The 23,331-nt window shown below is 40.2% G+C and overlaps 1 protein-coding gene across 1 annotated transcript in view; it reads right to left on the bottom strand.

Annotated features, from left to right (window-relative positions):
• LOC121305084 (protein mono-ADP-ribosyltransferase PARP4-like) overlaps nucleotides 1-23,331 on the bottom strand; it is a 69,652-nt gene that overhangs the window by 35,462 nt on the left and 10,859 nt on the right. The window contains exons 6-12 of the mRNA XM_041236615.1: nucleotides 10,552-10,691; nucleotides 6,190-6,321; nucleotides 5,791-5,877; nucleotides 5,407-5,571; nucleotides 4,532-4,575; nucleotides 4,138-4,219; nucleotides 3,044-3,181 (exon numbers count right to left, since the gene is read on the bottom strand). Of these exons, the coding sequence (XP_041092549.1) occupies nucleotides 3,044-3,181; nucleotides 4,138-4,219; nucleotides 4,532-4,575; nucleotides 5,407-5,571; nucleotides 5,791-5,877; nucleotides 6,190-6,321; nucleotides 10,552-10,691 (788 nt within the window). The remainder of the gene's footprint in view (nucleotides 1-3,043; nucleotides 3,182-4,137; nucleotides 4,220-4,531; nucleotides 4,576-5,406; nucleotides 5,572-5,790; nucleotides 5,878-6,189; nucleotides 6,322-10,551; nucleotides 10,692-23,331) is intronic.

The raw sequence follows: 23,331 nt of genomic DNA on the forward strand, positions 1-23,331 counted from the left end.
AAGTGGGACGACTCGGCGCTGACAATGATATTCACTTTCTTCCTGGTATAGCGAATGCTTGTTACATTTCTCCGAGCACCAGTTAACAATAGGAGGAGATTTCAATGCAGTAGGTAATCCGGTTTTAGATCAACCTAATCCCAGTTCAGCTGATAATTGTTTGAATTCGTCAGTGGTTTTTAATGATTTTATTACAGATACTAATTTGCGGGATATCTGGCTTTGAAGAATGATAATGAAGGGACTACACCTTCTTTTCTGCTTGACACAAAACCTATTGTCGGATTGACTATATTCTTACCTCATCTACAAAAATTCCCATACTGCCAATATTAATTTCGGTAATTTTCAGCAGAATGAATATTTGGCAGCAATTAGCGTGATTAAAACTGTAAATAATGTATTGGTTACAAAATCTAAAGAAATTAATAAAACATTTCAAGAATACTATTCCAAATTATATACATCAGAGACCACTACAGATCACGCTGCTTGTAAAAAATTTCTAAGCGAACTAAATCTACCTAAACTGGATCCTGATCAAAGTAACCTTCTTGATGCACCTATTACCTTAAGAATTAAAACAGGGAATTAAATCTGTGAAAAAGCACAAGTCTCTGGGCTTAGATGGCCTCCCCCCTGAGTTCTTGCTAGTAATATGGGATATAGCTGGTCCTCTTATATTGAACTCTATAAACTACATACTGAAACAGGCTCTTTTCATAGGGACAAAAATACAGCCTTAATCTCACTATTATTGAAAAAAAATAAAGATCCAAATGAATGTGCCAGTTATGGTCTAATTTCCCTTATATGCACGGATGCAAAGCTCTATGCTAAGGTCATGGCTTCTAGATTAGAACAATATATTGTTAGTTTGATCCACTTTGATCAAACAGGCTTCATGAGAGGGCGTCTAGCTTCTGACAATATTCGTAGATTACTACATGTCATTTTTGATGCTGCCTCCCACTCTGACTCTTGTGCAGTTTTTTCCCTGGATGCAGAAAAGGCATTCGATCGAATTGAGTGGCACTAGCTCTGGTTGGTCTTGGAATGCTTTGGATTTGATCCAGGTTTTATTCAATTGGTGCAAGTACTATATAACAATTCTTTGGCATCTGTGATGACTGGTAGCTTTTAAACTTCAACAGGGAACACGTCAACGATGTCCTCTCTCCCCATTGCTATTTGCTCTATCGTTGGAACCGCTAGCTCAAGCTGTTAGACAAAGTACAGATATCTCTCCGATAACAACCACAGGCTCAAAACATTACATTTCTCTTTATGCAGATGACATTCTTTTATATCTTTCAAACATTTCAGAATCAACTCCTCGTTGTCTAGCACTATTTACTAAATTTGGCAGCATGTCTGGTTATAAAATTAATAGGGCTAAATCAATTTTAATGCCTCTAAATCTAGCTGCAAAGAATGCAGTACTCCCTATTACAATCCCAACTGATAATGCATTTACATATTTGGGAATACAGATTCACCCCTCTCTGTAACTTAAACAAAGTTAATTACACTACTTTATTCGACAAAATTAAACAAGACCTGCAGAGATGGTCTCAAAATGAACATATTACCAAGAGTTCATTTTTTTATTTTCTATGTTACCCCCATCCCCATATCCTACTTTTTTTTAAGGAAGCCAATTCTATTATATCTAAATTTATTTGGAATGAAAAACGTCCCCGCATTCATCTAACAGTACTGAACGCACAAAGGTCAATGGTGGATTGTCTCTTCCTGATCTTAAACTATACTATTGGGCTTGTCAAGTTAGAGCCTTAAAAACATGGACCAACATAGACTCAAAGGTCACCTGGCGCAATCTGGAAGCAGTTATTTCACCCACATAGATTACATGACTTACCACTTACTGGCATCCCCAAGAAAAACTTTTGGCCCTATTGTTGCAAATTCATTAAAAACTTGGTACGGTGTGGAAAAATTTATAGGAGGTCCATTTAAGTTTTCTCACTCGTCTCCTATTGGGAATAATAATAATTTACTGACAGGAGGTAAGCCTTTTATAAACCCTGTCTGGTCAAATAGTGATGTGCATAGTTTTAAAGATATATTTAACAGTAAAGGCCTTCAAACGTTCCAGGAACTCTCTCTCCCAGGTTTCTCATATTTTCTATATTTAAGACCAAGGTCTGCTTTACGTGCCTATGGGGTTCCTTGGGACTCAGATGTATGTCCTCATCCTTTGATAGACTGGCTGGTAACAGACAGCTGTTCATGAGGGACAGTCTCAACGTGCCGTTGTGTGCTGCAGAGCTGCCCTTATTTTCCGAGCGCCAATGTCTCCACTTCCCTGCCTCTCTGCATATTACATTGTGTGCTGCAGAGCTGCCCTTACACTCACAGCCAATGTCTCTGCTTCCATGCCTCCTCTGCATATTACAATGCCAAAAAAATTCATAAACCTGATGAAAACATGTTTGTGTCAAAACGCGTTGTTTGTTTGCTTTACAGCCATGTTTTTAAAGAAATAAAGAGATTTTTGTTGAAGAATACAAATGAGCAGGAGTCAAGTAATTAATCCTTTTGAAACAAAATGACGAGAGTGCGACCATGAGTGTCCCTACGGAAATTCTTTCAGTAAGCCATCAAAACTGAAAGTTTGGCGGAAAGACTTCTGAACTTTTGTATTGCCGTAGAAACTCTACTTTCACTATATGTAATTACCTTACACTGGTCAGTACCTCTTCAAGATTAAGCTATATAAGATACATAATCAATCAAGATTTTTACAGAGCTGCCTCTTCAGTCATTGTCGTGCCCTCATTACTGACTCTCCGCGCCCCACACTGTGCAGTACCACTGTTCTAGGGTACCAGTGATGACAAGCTACATTTCAGCAGTCTTTACTGTGGTCCAAAAAACAAGGATTTAACTGTATTTATAGTAAAGATCAGCCCAGTTAATGTAGTACAAAAAACATGTACATATTCTGCTAAATCTAAACGGCAAGCATTGCCCTATAAGATAGTCATCTCAACAGCATGCCCTTGTCCTCTGAGCTCACCTGGCTGTCTTTGTCTGGGTGCTTCTCAACCCACATCCTGGGCAGGTACACTTCAGACAAGTCAATAGTGAGGCTGAATCCAGCCGGTCCTAAAGAGCTGTTCTCTTCCGTGACTACAACTGCTTTACATTGAGTTTTCTGAAATAAAAATTAGATTTTTACATCTGTTACTTTCTATTTTCCAACAGCCACAAAATGAAATTTATAATTAAAGTTCGGGAGGAGGGTCAGACACCAATCTCCACGTCACCAAATTGAATCATTCAATTTACAGGTTAGCTAATTAAGATCGTTAGCACTATAAATACCCTCTCCACTTACCTCTCAGTTGCGTTTTGATTTCATCGTAACCCACCACCTTCCTATCTCCACCTTTCTTAAAAACAATTTCTATGTTTTGTCAAGGGGGGGGGTCTGCACCTCGTCCAGTTGGCCAGGCAGCGAGACCACAAACCAAGTTAGGTTTGATGCCAAATTAATGTATACATACAACATACTTGAGCTTGGTAGTTAAACATTATTGGACTAGCCAGCACTTGAATAGGAGACCCCTGAGGCACACCACAAGAAGCTGAAAGTGCTGGTAAACACAGCAGATTGGTACACTTAGTACAATGTTCATAATCTCATAGAACTTAGGTGGTTAAATTATTTTAGTTGCCCAGGAAGCATAGTCACCATTCAACAGAGGTGTAGGTCTGTTTTCCCATTTTTTTAAATCAATAATTTACCAAAAATAACATCTAGTACTTTTTACCTGTACATAAATTAAAAGTATACATGACAAATCTATTCTGGAGTGTCAAACCTATCAAAAGATGTGGGAATTAAACTTTATACAACAATGACATGTAAGGCTCTATTTTGAAAGGTGAGCTTCCCCAGCTATGTAGGGTTTAGAGCGACCCATCTTTCAACTGAATTAATCATGTGAACTGCTGGGAGCTTTTCATTCCAATGCTCTGTTTATGGGCATGACAAACATTAAGGGGATTCCAGTGTTGAGACTTTGACAGCCTGAAGCGTCTTGGCTCAAGGTGGACAAAAAACCCCACAACATATGAATCGTTACACAAACATCAAATGGAGAATACCTTGAGTTTGATTTTGTGGGTTCCAGACCAAATGCGTGTGATCTCATGTGGCATTTCAACCGACATGTCCAAGGCAAATCCACTACTTAAAAAAAACAAAACACAAATTCAGTTTTTATAATTACAGCTGAACACAATCTTACAGAATCCCCAATGCTGCCAGCTCTAAAGCATTGAAAACACAAATGTTTTTCTTTTTCACTAAAAAAATGGAAAGAAATGAAGGTTAGAGAGCTTCTCATTTATATAAAATAAAGCCTGTGTTCTGAGCATCCCAATCGTTCTCAGATAAATTACTCTTGACTAGCGCAGAGGGTCTAGATCTATAAAACAGGACCCAGTTTGCTCTTGTATTGCAGTTCTGCATTCAGAGTATTCTTGAATAGGTACGCACCCGGTTTCCTCCATTTCATTCACACAGATCTTCTCTACTGTGTCCTGAAACACATTTAAAGAAATAAGCATGAAATAAATATGTTGTTTATGCTTCTTGATTCATCTCTCAGTCTTCCTCAGAGTACACTGCAAATCTGGAGGGCTTTGTTGTTTTGAAAAGCTGATGTAAAAGAACTTATAGTTTTATAAACTACAGTACCAAACGATAATTATACTGGAGTTTATATTTAAAAAATTCAATAAAACAGCATCTTCACCAGCTTCATACAGGCCTCTTTATATGGCACTAGAATGGACTGAAGTACAAATTACAATGCTCATATATTATTACAGCTATTTCACTAGGATGAAAGATAAGGCTCCGGGGCAGCTAAAGCTTTTTTTGCATGGTGGTCAATGAAATGGGCAGACCACAGTCAGAGCATCACAGAGGAAACTCCTTTTACAAAGCTTCTTGGGCCACATTTATTAAGGTGCAATTAAAATGCAATTTGCACCATCTTTTCCAACTGAATATTAAAATAGCAAAAACTACCTTGAAGTTTAATCAAAGATGACAAAAGTTTGTGTTTTTTCTTACTAGTTTTGTAATAACAGTTCCTTTGTTAATTAACTAAAAATGTGAATAAAATTGATTTTGGTGTAAAGACCTTGATAAAATCAAACCGCATGTGTTTTAGACACAAAGTCTTTAGTAGTTATTTTTTCATTTACCCAGAACACAATTGTAAATAAAATAGATCAAGACCATAAGAAAAAAAAAAATGCATTCATTACTGAAAGCATTCTACTGCGTTTTAAGCAAAATTGATTTATCATCCTCCAAAACTGCAGTGCCTTCATTGCTAAGATGTAAAATAAATGCAGTCAGACCTGTGTCCTCTCGTTCAGTGCTCTGCTCTGTTGCCACGGAGCCACACTGCCAGGCAGCCGGAAGACTATAGATCCAAATTCAATAGCAAGCTCAGTCACATAGGTGATTTTAATCAGGACAGTGGCACTTTGAGGAAGGTTTCCAACACTAATCGTAAAAACATCCTAGAAGATTAAAAATAAAAATTAAAATTGTCTTAATATACAAATGAACTTTAGACGACAATAAATTCAAATCTTGTGACAGTTTCAAGGAAGATATTCATTATGCTTTAACTATATATATATAAAAAGTATGTATAAGGTGCATTGCAGTAGGTTTACAAACAAAGTGTTCATCAATGTGTGTGGTTAATATAGAAGTGGAAGTGTGATGAAACCTACTGGAGCTTCTTGATCCATGAGGTAGGCCCCGTGCCCCTCCTGAATCGCCCGCCTGTACTCTCGTCGTGCTTTCTCCTTTTCCTTCACCTCAAAGACAAATGTTATAAGCTTTACAGACACAGATACTGATGGTTCAATTCCTTAATTCGGATCAGACTGATTTTGAGAAGCAGCTGACAATATATGTACAGTATATAATAAAACAAAACATGTGTGTTTTTCTTGGGACCCTTTTGATGTAATGTGTTGAAAGATATACTACTAAAAAGCAAACATCCACACAACAAAATGCATGAGCTACCAGCTCATGCACATAAAAAACAAACCCTTTAATAAGAAACAGCGCTGCAGATTTTACAAACTAGTGTTTTTTTTTCTTTTTTTCTAATATTTACTTACCTCCCCCACTACATGTTTTCCATTAATAAAAGCTTCAAACCCACATACAGCTGCCTTTTCATCCAAAGGAAAGACATACTTGGCCTCTATCGGAACCACACTGTGATTAGTGTATGTTTGAAAGACAATAATCTAAAATAAAGAGAAAGAAAAGCAGCTGGATTATACAACACATTGGATCTCCTCCATCAACTCTAGCTGAATTTTGTGACCTCAGTTATTTTATCAAAAGTACTGTTCATATTGAATAAATGGTTGGTTTCACAGGCCCACATTAGTGGTAATCTTGGACTTCATAATGCTGCTTTAGGTAAAGTAGCACAGAGCTGGTGCAAGTCAAGGTCTGTGAAACCAGCTGAAAGTGTCTTAAGTCTATATTAGTGATCCTGTAGCATGCACTCCATTTGTGGTTCAAAATGTCTCCATTTACACGATGAACCAGACGAGGCCAGTCAGCCCACCGATGCTTGTTCAGTGGACATAATGGGCCCTTTGCTACCTTCTGACTCCGGGTACACGCATATATTAGTAGTGGTGGATTACGCAACACGATACCCGGAGGCAGTTCCATTGAGGTCCAATAGTGCAGCTGCAATAGCCACCGAGTTAGCGCAGATTATGGCTAGAGTAGGGATCCCCAAGGAGATTTTGACTGATCACGGAACCAATTTTTTGTCCAATACGTTACAGCAGGTGTACAAAATATTGAAAATACGTCCCATCAGGACGTCCATTTATCATCCACAATCGGACGGTTTGGTTGAATGCTTTAATCAGACTTTAAAGTCGATGCTGAGGCGATTCGTAACACAGGAGCAGAAACATTGGGCATCGCTTCTTCTCTACCTACTTTTTGCAGTAAGAGAAGTGCCACAGAGTTCAACGGGGTTCTCCCCCTTTGAGCTCCTGTACAGCCGGCAGCCTCGCGGCATTCTTGACCTGCTGAGAGAGGGGTGAGAGGAGCACAAAGGCTCGTCCAAAAATGTAGTGAAGTATGTGCTCCTACTACGAGATCGCCTGGATTTGGTCGGTTGTTTGGCCCAAGACAACCTCAGATCGGCTCAGGACCAACAACAGCAGCATTACAACAAAAATGCACGGATTCGAACCTTTCGACCAGGGGACAAGGTAATGCTGCTACTTCCCTCATCCGAATCAAAACTGTGTGCTAAATGGCAGGGGCCGTATGAGGTGATTCGGGCTATAGGGAAAGTAAATTATGAAATTAGACAGCCCGATCGCCAGAATGAACGTGAAATTTACCATGTTAATTTGTTAAAGCCCTGGCAGGCAAGGGAGGTCTTATTTATCGCCCCAGGCAATATAGAGGATGATTTAGGCCCCTGTCCAGAGACCCCGAGCACCAGAGCGATTGCAATGGAGGAACAATTGGTTCCGGATCAGCAAAGAGAGCTACGGAAACTTATTGAGGAGTTCAGCGATGTTTTTTCTGATGTGCCCGGCAGGACAAACTTAGTTGAATATGACATTATCTCTCCACCAGGTGTCACAGTGCGAGAGAGACCGTACCGGATCCCAGAAAGTCAACGAAGTGGCGTTCGCAAAGAGGTATGGGATATGCTCGTGCTTGGGGTGACTGAACCTTCAAGGAGCGAGTGGTCATAGTGGCTAAGAAAGACGGCACCAACCGCTTCAGCGTGCATTTCAGAAAGGTGAACGCTATTGCAAAGTTCAATGCATATCCCATGCCTTGGGTCGACGAACTTTTAGACAGACTGGGAAAAGTGAGGTTTATTTCCACTCTGGACCTGACGAAAGGATACTGGCAAATCCCTTTAGCCCGCAGCTCCAGAGAGAAAACCGCATTTTCAACACCAGAAGGGCTGTTCCACTTTAAAACCATGCCATTTGGGCTACATGGTGCGCCCGCTGCCTTTCAGAGACTGATGGACCAGGTTTTACGCCCACATCATGAATATGCAGCAGAGTATATTGATGACGTGGTTATTTACAGCTCCTGTATTTACCTGGCGAGAGCATTTGGCTAGGGTTGCAGCCGTTCTTCAGTCTCTAAGGGCAGCCTGGCTGACAGCTAACTTGAGAAAATGTGCGTTTGCCAAAACAGAGGCTCAATATTTGGGATTTTTAATGGGGAATGGAAGGGTGAGACCTGTAGTCACCAAAATCCAGGCTTTAGTTGATGCAGCGATCCCCAAAATCAAGACTCAGGTGAGGTCACTACTGGGCTTAGCCGGTTATTACCGCCGCTTCATCCCCGAGTACGCCACAGTGGTTAACCCGTTAGTCGACCTCACCGAAAAGAGTGCTCCAAATTTAATTAAATGGTCAGCTGAGTGTCATGGGGCATTTGATACTATTAAGCGTACACTTTGCCAGGCCCCCACTCTTATTACTCCAGATTTCACCAAGAGATTCATCCTCCACACCGACGCATCGGATGTAGGTTTGGGTGCAGTCTTGTCCCAAAAAGTAGCTGGAGTAGAACACCCGATATTGTACCTAAGTAAAAAAATGTTACCTCGGGAATGTAACTACTCCGTAGTCGAAAAAGAGTGTTTGGCCATGTAGCAGGGAGAGATCTGTGCTGACTCTGCTGGCGTGTTCACGGCCTGCAGGAAGAGGGCGGCAGTCACCCAACAACCGCCTGTGAGTCATGGCAGTGACATGGGGAGGTGGGAAAGGGGGTGTGTGGACTTTCCCCCTCTCTGAATGGCTGAGAGGTGAGTCTTGGGTGATTGTTGGTCCTATAAAATAACGCTCTGCTGTTTCCCCAGGTCTGCCCTTATAGACTCGCTGAGAGTGCAGAAACGCTGGTCGCGGACCGAGAACCAGCCGGGAGAGAAAAAGACACGAAAGTGTCACAGTGAGACAGTGAGAGCGGGGAACCCTTGGGCAGACCCCTTAAAAATATAACAGAGCAGGCTAGGTAGCCGGCAGCGTAGGACGGAGATCCGGGTCGCACGGGCAGCGGCGACCGGGATATTGCTGCAGAGTGCAGCACCTTTTATTTGTAGTTTTGTTATTGTGTTATTTTGTCCCTTGTTATTTTTGCCTTCTGTTTTCATTGTTATTTCTTTGAGCACCTGCAAGGTGCCGGTATTGTGTACCATCGCTTGGTATGCCCGTGGTTCTGTTTACCATCGTTGGTAAATCAGACCACGGACCCACAGCGCCATCTGCGGGATAAACTGAAAAACAGCACCCCGAAAATAAAACTGGGCACCTGTGCGGTGTTGCCAAATCCACCTGTTTGTCTCCTGTGTCAGTGAATTACCCAACACCCTTCCGCAGGCCATTAAATGGGCTACAAACTCTTTACGATACTATCTGCTGGGACACTCATTTGATCTGGTCACAGACCACGCCCCACTTACGTGGTTAAGCACAATGAAGGACAGCAATGCCCGGATAACTCGTGGTATCTGGCATTGCAGCCCTTCATGTACCACATGGTACACCATGTGGGGAAAGACCACAAAAATGCGGATTATTTTTCCCGGGAGGGGGGAGTAATGGGGAAGGTAGATTTAGCCGAGTGTTCCTTCGGCTCCACTCTGAGCGGTGGGATATGTGATGGAAACATGAGTTCTGGTGATGAATCTTCCTCCTGACCTGTGAGGGCGCTAAAGAACGAGAGGAGAAGTATCTGGAAGGGCTGGCCTGACATTTCGTTTCCAGGTCAGGGAAGTGGGTCAGCCTGGAAAGAAGCGAGAAGACTGTATTGATTTGAAAGGTAAACGAGAGGCAGCTGCAAGTAATAAGGCAGCTGCAACCGTTTACCTAGATATCATGCGGGATTACATATAGGGGCCAGGGTAACGCTGATCTTTTCCTTCGTTTGGGTAACGTGAGGAGAGAAGGACTGAGAGAGGAGCTCGAGGAGTGTATTGCGTGTTGTGTGTTGTCTTTGTTTGTTTATAATTGTCTGTCTTTTTTGCACCACTAGACAGTTAACGCACACCTCCGGAGCCGTCGCCACGTAAAGCACTATCCGGAGCACCACTGCACAGAGCACCTGCACGTTTGAATATCACCCAGGACGGGTGACCATGCCTTTGTTTGTGTGTGAGACTGTACTGTGTTCTTCACCATCCCCGCCAGACCTGGAAACAGCACAAATAAACACTTGTTCACTGAATCACTGTTGTCTGTTCATCACTCCTGCACCACATCACCGCTACACCTGTTCCCCTTACCAACCACTTTGCCACACGTCCCCACTCCTTATTTTTGGTCTAGCTGAAATAATTTCAGTTCACCTAACTTAACAGCTCTTTCCTTTAAGCCCTGGTTGCTCTACATTGAAATCTACACAATGTGCTTTTGGGAATGTGCTAACCAGAAATGCATTCAGTTGCAGTCTCACTTTCTCATCCTTACCTGTGCTAAAAGATCTACCATTCGGCCCTTCACATGAACACTTTTCAGGGGGATCTTATTCCCAGAGCTGTCCTGGAGACCCTCTGTTAAAGAGTCCAAAGGGTTTGTGTATTCCTCATCGGAATCGGCTTCAGTCACTGCTGCAAATAAACAAAAAACAACAACCACTTAAATCACATGGAAGAAGACAGCCTGGAACTGTACAACTGTGGGGATCTCGTCAAGTACATACAAATGCACTTTCCTGTACAATGTACAGCTCTAAATACTCACACTGCACTTTCCTGTACAATGTATAGCTCTAAATACTCAGCTCACTGCACTTTCCTGTACAATGTACAGCTCTAAATACTCACACTGCACTTTCCTGTACAATGTACAGCTCTAAATACTCACACTGCACTTTCCTGTACAATGTACAGCTCTAAATACTCACACTGCACTTTCCTGTACAATGTACAGCTCTAAATACTCAGCACTGCACTTTCCTGTACAATGTATAGCTCTAAATACTCACACTGCACTTTCCTGTACAATGTATAGCTCTAAATACTCAGCCCTGCACTTTCCTGTACAATGTACAGCTCTAAATACTCACACTGCACTTTCCAGTACAATGTACAGCTCTAAATACTCACACTGCACTTTCCTGTACAATGTACAGCTCTAAATACTCACACTGCACTTTCCTGTACAATGTACAGCTCTAAATACTCACCCTGCACTTTCCTGTACAATGTACAGCTCTAAATACTCACACTGCACTTTCCTGTACAATGTACAGCTCTAAATACTCACACTGCACTTTCCTGTACAATGTACAGCTCTAAATACTCACACTGCACTTTCCTGTACAATGTACAGCTCTAAATATACTCACACTGCACTTTCCTGTACAATGTACAGCTCTAAATACTCACACTGCACTTTCCTGTACAATGTACAGCTCTAAATACTCACACTGCACTTTCCTGTACAATGTATAGCTCTAAATACTCACACTGCACTTTCCTGTACAATGTACAGCTCTAAATACTCAGCCCTGCACTTTCCTGTACAATGTACAGCTCTAAATACTCACCACTGCACTTTCCTGTACAATGTACAGCTCTAAATACTCACACTGCACTTTCCTGTACAATGTACAGCTCTAAATACTCACACTGCACTTTCCTGTACAATGTACAGCTCTAAATACTCACACTGCACTTTCCTGTACAATGTACAGCTCTAAATACTCACACTGCACTTTCCTGTACAATGTACAGCTCTAAATACTCACACTGCACTTTCCTGTACAATGTACAGCTCTAAATACTCACACTGCACTTTCCTGTACAATGTACAGCTCTAAATACTCACACTGCACTTTCCTGTACAATGTACAGCTCTAAATACTCACACTGCACTTTCCTGTACAATGTACAGCTCTAAATACTCACACTGCACTTTCCTGTACAATGTACAGCTCTAAATACTCACACTGCACTTTCCTGTACAATGTACAGCTCTAAATACTCACACTGCACTTTCCTGTACAATGTACAGCTCTAAATACTCACACTGCACTTTCCTGTACAATGTACAGCTCTAAATACTCACACTGCACTTTCCTGTACAATGTACAGCTCTAAATACTCACACTGCACTTTCCTGTACAATGTATAGCTCTAAATACTCAGCCCTGCACTTTCCTGTACAATGTACAGCTCTAAATACTCACACTGCACTTTCCTGTACAATGTACAGCTCTAAATACTCACACTGCACTTTCCAGTACAATGTACAGCTCTAAATACTTACACTGCACTTTCCTGTACAATGTACAGCTCTAAATACTCATCAATTCCTCATTTTTATTAACCCATTAATGTTCAGGGTACTTTTTTTTAAAAAACTGAGATCTATTGTAATTATATAAACAGAGACTCTTGTTATCAGCTCTATATTGTGCAAAGCCGTTTTTCTCCAGGGTCGCCATTTAAACTGGGATAGCAACTGCTGTTACTAAGTAACCCCATTAGGGGAGCTTGTATAAGTTTGCAAACCCACAGCCATACCAGCTCTCATCTTTCTTTTTCTTACTTTCCATTGTTAGTTTTGTTTTAACCTCTGGCCCTATGAAATAGACCACATGACATCTAGTGAATAATAACTTTTGAAGCACATATATGAGACTCAGAGGCTGGAAGCTGCAGCTGAAGCACGTATGAGACTCAGAGGCTGAAAGTTGCAGTTAAAGCACATATGTGCATGTTTATTTAAACAAAAAAGAACAGGAACAAATAAACAGAGGCCAAAATAAAAGGTTAAACAAAACAATTGTGACGTCAGGCTGGGCATTCGCCTTCAGTGACCAAGTTGCCACACAACACCACTACAAACACAACACCACTACAAACACTCACCTAACCATTTTCTCAAACACCAACCCCAAACAAAGGATTTCCCCTCCTTAAGTACCAAATGGCTTGAGCCTAATTAACTATTAATCATTCAATTAAGGCTCCACCCACATTCTCACAATTATTCTGACAGGGAGGATTTTAACCCTGCCAACCCATTTTAGGGCTTTCATCCTGCCACAGGTGTGACATTTATACCAAGAAAAATGACTGCCTGAAAACATTATTTTTATGGGACAATTCCCATCGAAATAGGATGCAGAGTAAAGATTAAACCACATTTTAATGTAAGCAGAATGTAAATGCCAGTGACCTGATGCCCAGATGCGGTAAATTAGCACAAAGGTGGCAATAGAAAACTGACACACTGTAAACAGAGGAACAGCTGGTCGAATGAGGCCCACAGCTCCAGTGCTAACTACAAACAGGACACAAAATAACCACCCCTTTCTTTCAGAGAAAAGGGTTGAATTGAGCAGAAGCTGCAATTCAAACTACTACGAGCGGTTGGGTGGAAAAGTCTTGCACGTTAAACCCAAAATGAGCTATAATAGCCTGCAACAGAGAGAGAGAGAGAGAGAGAGAGAGAGAAGGTGCCTGTGAGACTGAAGAAACCCACCTCCTGCTGCCACTGAAGGCTGACTGACACTGTTGAATTTACGAGTCACAGACTGTATTGGATCTCTGTGATGGGGTAGGCCATCCACTATGTTTATTTGTATTATCATTTTTTAATGTATTTGTGTTATTATTTTGGTCATATAAAGTAATTGTGTATTAGTATTATTGCTAAATGTGGTTGGCAGGGAAGGGGCTAAATTCTCATCTTTGCCATAATGCATCCCATGAGAATGCGTGGTCAGCTAACAATTTACTGACGAATTGACTGCACTGTGTAACAATTTTTTTATTTTTTGGTTCCTGGGTAGTAAATCTTATTTCCTAATTGCTTATGCCTCAAAAGTATAGAAAATGGCTATTATTCCCCACAAACTTTGCTTTCGTGACCAGGACAGTGATATTTTGAAATGTACCTTTTTTCCAGAACATTCCAGATAGATTCAGTGCTGAGTAAACTTGGATTAACGTCTAGAACTTTCTAGAACTTTCCAGTAATATAAATAGTAGTATAAATAAGGGGCCTTAAGCCCACCAGTTCAGTTTAGTTCCAGCTGCCTAAGTGGATACATATCTGTATTTTTCTGAGATGGCATCAAGAGGCTGCAATGGTGGCATTCCTGATGGGTCTCCAAGGCGGTAACAAGTACCCGTGTCTTCCCCTGGCTCACTCGGTGCACCTCAAAGAGGATTACAACAGCATCAAGACCTTGCTGGACGCCTTGAAGTATGATGAGTACGGCTGGGAGGTCATAGGAGACTTCAAAATGGTGGCATTCCTGATGGGTCTCCAAGGCGGTTTTACCAAGTTTCCCTGCTATCTTTGTCAGAGCTCTAGATAAGGAGTCGGCAGCCTTCAAGTACCTTCAAGACTTCTTCCCTAAGCTGTCTGAGGCAAAGGTCAAAGCCGGTGTCTTTGTCAGACCACAGATAAAGAAGATCCTGGAATGCAATGAATTCCCCAAGAAGCTCACTAGTAAGGAGAAAGCGGCTTGGAACAGCTTTGTCGCAGTGGTTCGGGGCTTCCTGGGCAATCACAAGGCCGAAAACTATGTGGAGCTGGTTGAGACTCTGGTGAAGAACTACGGCTCAATGGGCTGTAGGAAGTCCCTCAAAGTCCATATCCTTGATGCTCATCTTGATAAATTCAAGGAGGAGCAAGGCGAGTGCTTCCACCAGGATATACTGGACTTTGAACGCCACTACCGAGGACAGTATAACGAGAACATGATAGGAGACTACATTTGGGGGCTGATTCGTGAAAGTGATTTACAGTATAATCGTAAATCTCAAAAAACTACTCACTTCTAAATCTTTTGTAGTCATTTTTGTATTACTTTAGTATAAATACATGTTAATTTGGATTCATATGTTGTTTTTTTCTGACTTTATGTGAACGAAAAGACACAAATTCGCCCGTTTTCTCATTGGAAATAGATACATTTCAAAATGTCACTGTCCTGGTCACAAAAGCAAAGTTTGTGGGGAATAATAGCCATTTTCTATACTTTTGAGGCATAAGCAATTAGGAAATAACACTTACTACCCAGGAACAAAAATTGTGTTACATAGTGCTGTCGACCACACTCATTAGAAAACCCATGCGGAATGTGGCCGAGGGGTAAACAAGGTATTTGATAACCAGTTAATCACTTGACTACTATATATACACCAGAAGCCAGCTGGTTGTTTGGAGAAGGAGAGACAGAGAGAAAGAAGTACGAATTAAACACTTGCTCCTCGTGTCGAGTATAAGCATACCACAATTTACATTTTCATTGTGACAATTCACAAAGTATACATTCTGTCGTATGTACAAAGAGAAAACACTGTTATGTTAAAGAGAGACAAAATATACTCATTTAAATATTTCTTGCATCATCTTAGAGAGATCACTAGCATTGCGGAAATCGTGCAACATCTTTTTGAGTAAATAATGAAAGGCAGTTTAATCCCATTAGATTCTATAGTGGGGCCCCCACCTTCACCCCCAAATAAAAAATGTGTTTCTATTAAGAAGCTTTTCATAATCCTACAGTAGCCCCTCACTAAGCCGCGTGTGTTTATCCGACTAAGGGGTGTCGAGTTTAAAAAAAAATATATACTGCTCAATGTATTTTAAATGTATAAATCATTGCACTGAAATAACACTAATGTGTTTCAGGTAGGCTACACATTACATTATGTAAAGTGTACAGTAAGCCTGCAGTATTCAGTACAGTAGTAAAATCAAATGAATGTCTAGCACACTTTCTTTTTACTTTAGCCTATAGGCTACCGGTAACACAAAATAAATCATACTGCTGCATTGCACACATTGGTGTACAATGTGAATAAAAGATTATTTTAATCCGAAACTAAAAGATTAACAATTATTATTATTATTATTATTATTATTATTATTATTATTATTATTATTATTATTATTATTATTATTATTATGTTTAACTTGGCCTACTTAGTAGCCTAACAATTAACACAAAATAGACCATGACACTTGCAGGAGGACAGTCAATTCTCGTTTATACGAATTTCAAGGGACCAGCAACAAATTTTGTATTATACCACTAATTCGTATTATCATGAGTAGCCTATAAGCCAAATGCATACTGTTCTTTTTTTTTAATTTAGTCAGGGGTGCAGTGCTAAACTGTGCACAATTACAAACCACCTTCACAGTAAATGTTCACAGTAGGAGATTAAATGTTTAAGAGATACAAATGGCAAAATCGTAGAGGAAGAAAAAAAAATAGCAAATATATTAAATGATTACTTTTCACAAGTTTTTACAAAGGAAGATACAGACAACATGCCCCACATGTCATCCAGTTCCTATCCAGTTTTAAATAACTTTAGCATAACTGAGGCAGAAGTGTTAAAGGGACTAGGAGCTCTTAAAATAAACAAATCCCCTGGGCCGGATGAGATCCTCCCAGTAGTACTCAAAGAAATGAAAGAAGTAATTTACAAACCGCTAACCAAGATCATGCAGCAGTCTCTTGACACAGGGGTGGTACCGACAGACTGGAAAATTGCAAACGTAATACCGATCCACAAAAAGGGAAACAAAACTGAACCAGGTAACTACAGACCAGTAAGCCTGACTTCTATTATATGCAAACTTATGGAAACTATAATAAGATCCAAAATGGAAAATTACCTATATGGTAACAGGGTACTGGGAGACAGTCAACATGGTTTTAGGAAAGGGAGATCGTGCCTAACTAACTTGCTTGATTTTTTTGAGGATGCAACATCGATAATGGATAATTGCAAAGCATATGACATGGTTTATTTAGATTTCCAGAAAGCTTTTGACAAAGTCCCGCACAAAAGATTAATTCTCAAACTGAACGCAGTTGGGATTCAAGGAAACGCATGTACATGGATTAGGGAGTGGTTAACATGTAGAAAACAGAAAGTACTGATTAGAGGAAAAACCTCAGAATGGAGTGTGGTAACCAGCGGTGTACCACAGGGATCAGTATTAGGTCCTCTGCTATTCCTAATCTACATTAATGATTTAGATTCTGGTATAGTAAGCAAACTTGTTAAATTTGCAGACGACACAAAAGTAGGAGGAGTGGCAAACACTGTTGCAGCAGCAAAGGTCATTCAAAATGATCTAGACAAGATTCAGAACTGGGCAGACACATGGCAAATGACATTTAATAGAGAAAAGTGTAAGGTACTGCACGCAGGAAATAAAAATGTACATTATAAATATCATATGGGAGATATTGAAATTGGAGAAGGAATCTATGAAAAAGACCTAGGAGTTTTTGTTGACTCAGAAATGTCTTTATCTAGGCAATGTGGGGAAGCTATAAAAAAGGCTAACAAGATGCTTGGATACATTGTGAAAAGTGTTGAATTTAAATCAAGGGAAGTAATGTTAAAACTGTACAATGCACTTGTAAGACCTCATCTTGAATATTGTGTGCAGTTCTGGTCACCTCGCTATAAAAAAGATATTGCTGCTCTAGAAAGAGTGCAAAGAAGAGCGACCAGAATTATTCCGGGCTTAAAAGGCATGTCATATGCAGACAGGCTAAAAGAATTGAATCTGTTCAGTCTTGAACAAAGAAGACTACGTGGCGACCTAATTCAAGCATTCAAAATTCTAAAAGGTATTGACAGTGTCGACCCAAGGGACTTTTTCAGCCTGAAAAAAGAAACAAGGACCAGGAGTCACAAATGGAGTTTAGAAAAAGGGGCATTCAGAACAGAAAATAGGAGACACTTTTTTACACAGAGAATTGTGAGGGTCTGGAATCAACTCCCCAGTAATGTTGTTGAAGCTGACACCCTGGGATCCTTCAAGAAGCTGCTTGATGAGATTTTGGGATCAATAAGCTACTAACAACCAAACGAGCAAGATGGGCCGAATGGCCTCCTCTCGTTTGTAAACTTTCTTATGTTCTTATGTTCTTATGTTCTTAATAGAATAGGTGTGTTTCCTATTCCTGTACAGATGTTCAGAATGAGCTGGAGGGGTTAGCGGCACATGTGTGAAGTCTATTGCTCCCAACACATTGGGGAAACCAGAAATGTCATAGAAATGTGTTTTCAAGGCTTGTAAGTACACCCTGCTTTTAGGAAAAAATAGGTGTTTGGGTGTTCAAATTCACTGAGCACAACTGGCAACAATGCACGAGAAAAAGCAACAACTGGCAACACACTGGAAAAAGCAGACATGGAAACGCTAACAATAATTAGAACTTAATAAATTTACAAATGAGTGGAGGCCATTCAGACATTCTTGCTCGTTTGGTTGTTAGTAGCTTATTGATCCCAGAATCCATCAAGCAGCTTCTGAAGGATCCCAGAGTGTCAAATTCAACACATTACTGGGGAGTTGGTTGCAGGCTCCCACAATTCTCTGTATAAAAAAGTCCCTCCTATTTTCTGTTTTAAATGCCCCTTTGTCTAATCTCCATTTGTGACCCCTGGTCCTTGTTTCTATTTTCAGGTCGAAAAAGTCCCTTGGGTCGACACTGTCAATACTTTTTAGAATTTTGAAAGCTTGAATCAGATCGCAGCGTAGTCTTCTTTGTTGAAGACTGAGCAGATTCAACTGTGATGGTTTAAAACAAGCTTTCAAAAGTTCTTAAACTGATGCAATTGTAAGTGTTGCAATTGCTGACCACTTTAGTACATCTCATTAGAATATTTGAGAACTGGCAACAGCACTGCACATGTTTAGTACATTATATCCTAGACTTCCGACTCGTTTGCGACAGCTGAAACACTTTAGTACATCTATACCCGTGTTTGGATCCCTTCGGGAGTTGGGGATTTCATTGTGAAGTATTTGACAAGACAAAGAATTAACAGAGACATTTCGGAGACCAGAAGGCTGTTCACCCATTACTCAGGGATCATTAAGGGTTAACTGTGTTTGCACCTTTCACACATGAAACCTGATTTATTCAATATAGTTCAACATTGAAACATTAAGCAAATAATTAAGTTACATTGAAATTTTGCATGGCATCTGATAAAGTAACAAGGAAGTTAGTGATCTCATTTAGATACATGAAGTGCTTTTAAACTAACCCTGCTATTTGTATACAAGTATGCTGAACTGTTACAGTCTTGAATATGTTTGACGTGTGATCATACCCAAGATTTACTTTGACTTTCTACATTTGTCTTTTTGATTTTCTGTATTTAATTAATTGCTACTATTTCATTACGCTTGTCTGGTGTTTTGTCCATAATGTTCATAGGAATTCATCAATCCCAACCAAACAAACTGAAATATTAAGTTGGAACTAACAACATTAACAAATACCCAAATTAAAACTACTGATGTACTGTGTTTAAGCTAAATGTCTATTTGGGATTGTTGACCAGGCTAGAACAATAGGTGCATACTTAAAATATTGCACTTTGAACATTTTAATTTGCTCAAAGAACTGGGAAAGGAATAGTGATTGTTCTTAGATTTCCTATATTTTTTGCTTAATTGACCAAATTACTATATATATATATATATATATATATATATATATATATATATATATATATATATACACACACACACACACACACACACACACAGTACTGTGCAAAAGTTTTAGGCAGGTGTGAAAAAATGCTGTAAAGTAAGAATGCTTTCAAAAATAGACATGTTAATAGTTTATATTTATCAATTAACAAAATGCAAAGTGAGTGAACAGAAGAAAAATCTACATCAAATCCATATTTGGTGTGACCACCCTTTGCCTTCAAAACAGCATCAATTCTTCTAGGTACACTTGCAAACAGTTTTTGAAGGAACTCGGCAGGTAGGTTGGCCCAAACATCTTGGAGAACTAACCACAGTTCTTCTGTGGATTTAGGCAGCCTCAGTTGCTTCTCTCTCTTCATGTAATCCCAGAAAGACTCAATGATGTTGAGATCAGGGCTCTGTGGGGGCCATACCATCACTTCCAGGACTCCTTGTTCTTCTTTACGCTGAAGATAGTTCTTAATGACTTTCACTGTATGTTTGGGGTCGTTGTCATGCTGCAGAATAAATTTGGGGCCAATCAGATGCCTCCCTGATGGTATTGCATGATGGATAAGTATCTGCCTGTACTTCTCAGCATTGAGGAGACCATTAATTCTGACCAAATCCCCAACTCCATTTGCAGAAATGCAGTCCCAAACTTGTAAGGAATCTCCACCATGCTTTACTGTTGCCTGCAGACACTCATTCGTGTACCGCTCTCCAGCCCTTCGGTGAACAAACTGCCTTCTGCTACAGCCAAATATTTCAAATTTTGACTCATCAGTCCAGAGTACCTGCTGCCATTTTTCTGCACCTCAGTTCCTGTGTTTTTGTGCATAGTTGAGTCGCTTGGCCTTGTTTCCACGTCGGAGGTATGGGTTTTTGGCCGCAAGTCTTCCATGAAGACCACTTCTGACCAGACTTCTCCGGACAGTAGATGGGTGTACCAGGGTCCCACTGTTTTCTGCCAATTCTGAGCTGATGGCATTGCTGGACATCTTCCGATTGTGAAGGGAAGTAAGCATGATGTGTCTTTCATCTGCTGCAGTAAGTTTCCTTGGCCGATCACTGCGTCTATGTCCTCAACATTGCCCGTTTCTTTGTGCTTCTTCAAAAGAGCTTGGACAGCACATCTGGAAACCCCCGGTCTGCCTTGAAATTTCTGCCTGGGAAAGACCTTGCTGATGCAGTATAACTACCTTGTGTCTTGTTGCTGTGCTTGTGTCCTTGTGTCATGGTGTATGACTTTTGACAGTAAACTGTCTCCAGCAACCTCACCTTGTTAGCTGAGTTTGGCTGTTCCTCACCCAGTTTTATTCCTCCTATTCAGCTGTTTCTGTTTCAGTTAATGATTGTGTTTCAACCTACATATTGAACTGATGATCATTAGCACCTGTTTGGTATAATTGTTTAATCATACACCTGACTATATGCCTACAAAATCCCTGACTTTGTGCAAGTGTACCTAGAAGAACTGATGCTGTTTTGAAGGCAAAGGGTGGTGACACCAAATATGGATTTGATGTAGATTTTTCTTCTGTTCACTCACTTTGCATTTAGTTAATTGATAAATATAATCTATTAACATGTCTATTTTTGAAAGCATTCTTACTCTACAGCATTTTTTCACACCTGCCTAAAACTTTTGCACAGTACTGTATATAAAAGAAATGCTCTTCTGACTTGCTAAAAGTGTCCAGTTTCAGTTTGTGTGCAAATGTGCTGTGTTTGTATGTAAACAGTGACTAACCCTATAAACAGTATTAGGCAGCAGTGACTACAAAAAATTAACACCCAGCCAAACACTGCTGGACATATTAATGACACAGATCACATTTCCTTGTTACTTATATGCAACTGTTGATCGGATATCACATGCCCCTTAGATTCTGTTATCGGGGAGGATTTGTTTTTATCCACACTTTCAATTGAAACTCATAGATGTGCTCCACTGCAGACATCTTCTAGTACAGAACATGGGGGCAATAGGCGGAGTGCAGTAACCGGGTGCTCAGCACCCCCCACAGTGTTTGTTACGTGTGATTAAGATGATTAAAGATCTATCATGTTAAAAACACTGCCCTAAAATCAAACTTCAAAAAAATCGCCAAAATGAAAAAGTCCTGAGCAGTGCAAATACATTTGTCAGTCGATACGGGTGGAGGCAGTGACCAAACAGAATAGGACCAGCAGACTGCACCTCGGTGAGGTGACTACAGTATGGGACTAATTAAATAACACAAGATGAATGACACCGGATTTTAAATTAGCCGTGGGAACCCACAAGTGCTTCAGCAAGTACAGTAGAATCTGCCAGAGCTGGCGGACCAATAGCTGAATCTATGGGTTTGATATGCTTACTAATTCAAGGGAATGCAATGAAATTCAAGGATTCAAGGAAATGCATGCACATTAAGTGGTTAACATGTAGAAAGCAGAAAGTACTGATACGAGAAGAAACCTCAAAATGGAGCGAGGCAACCAGTGGAATACCACATGGATCAGTATTAGGTCCTTTGCTCTTCCTAATCTACATTAATGACAGATTCTGATATAGTAGCAAACTTGTTAAATTTGCAGATGACACAAAAATAGGAGTGGCAAACACTGTTGCAGCAGCAAAGGTCATCCAAAATCTATACAGCATTCAGAACTGGGCAGACACGTGGCAAATTACATTTAATATAGAAATGTGTAAGGTACTGCACGCAGGTAATAGAAATGTGCATTATAAATACTATATGGGAGATACAGAAATTGAAGAAGGAATCTATGAAAATGATCTAGGAGCTTATGTTGACTCAGAAATGTGTTCATCTAGACAATGTGGAGAAGCTATAAAAAAGGACAACAAAATGCTCTGATATATTGTGAAAAGTGTTGAATTTATATCAAGGGAAGTAATGTTAAAACTTTACAATGCATTAGTAAGACCTCATCTAGAATATTGTGTTCCGATCTGGTCACCTTGCTACAAAAAATATATTGCTGCTCTAGAAAGAGTGCAAAGAAGAGCGACCAGAACTATACCAGGTTTAAAAGGCATGTCATATGCAGACAGGTTAAAAGAATTGAATCTATTCAGTCTTGAATAAAGACTACGCTGCAATCTGATTCAAGCATTCAAAATTCTAAAAGGTATTGACAATGTCGACCCAAGGGACATTATCAACCTTAAAAAAGAAACAAGGTCCAGGGGTCACAAATGGAGATAAGATAAAGGGGGCATTCAGAACAGAAAATAGGCCTCCTCCCGTTTGTAAATTTTCTTATGTTCTTAATGACAGCAGAAAAAAATGCACAAGAAAAACAAGGCGGGGTTTTTTACAACTGTATTTAATATGATAATATGAATGATTGTGTTTTTTGCTCTGTGTGCTGCAAAACTGCTACTGCTGGACATCCCCTGCAATTAGGGACAAAGAATGGCTAATGGGTTTTGTGAATGGCTAATGGGTTTTGTGAGTAACATTTTGTGCTCATGGAACGAAGCTTTAGAAAGGTGTTCATCCCCTTTGCATCACACTGCTGCTCAGAGCGTATCTGCCTCTCAGAAATAAGAACAGGTATGTGCTCTTCTGTCAGCAAGCAAAGAGCATGCAGGCAAGGATTTCATTGCTGAAGCTGATAACTTTGTTGCAGTTCTTACCAATTTCATCCAGAGGGCTACAGGGAGGCGTGCTGTCTTTAAATTAGGACATTACTGAAGAATGCGTGTGTACAGGAGTACATGAATTATGTAGTAATTCATAATTATTT

Source organism: Polyodon spathula, chromosome 41 (genome assembly GCF_017654505.1).
Source record: "Polyodon spathula isolate WHYD16114869_AA chromosome 41, ASM1765450v1, whole genome shotgun sequence".
In the NCBI taxonomy this organism is placed as follows: domain Eukaryota; kingdom Metazoa; phylum Chordata; class Actinopteri; order Acipenseriformes; family Polyodontidae; genus Polyodon; species Polyodon spathula.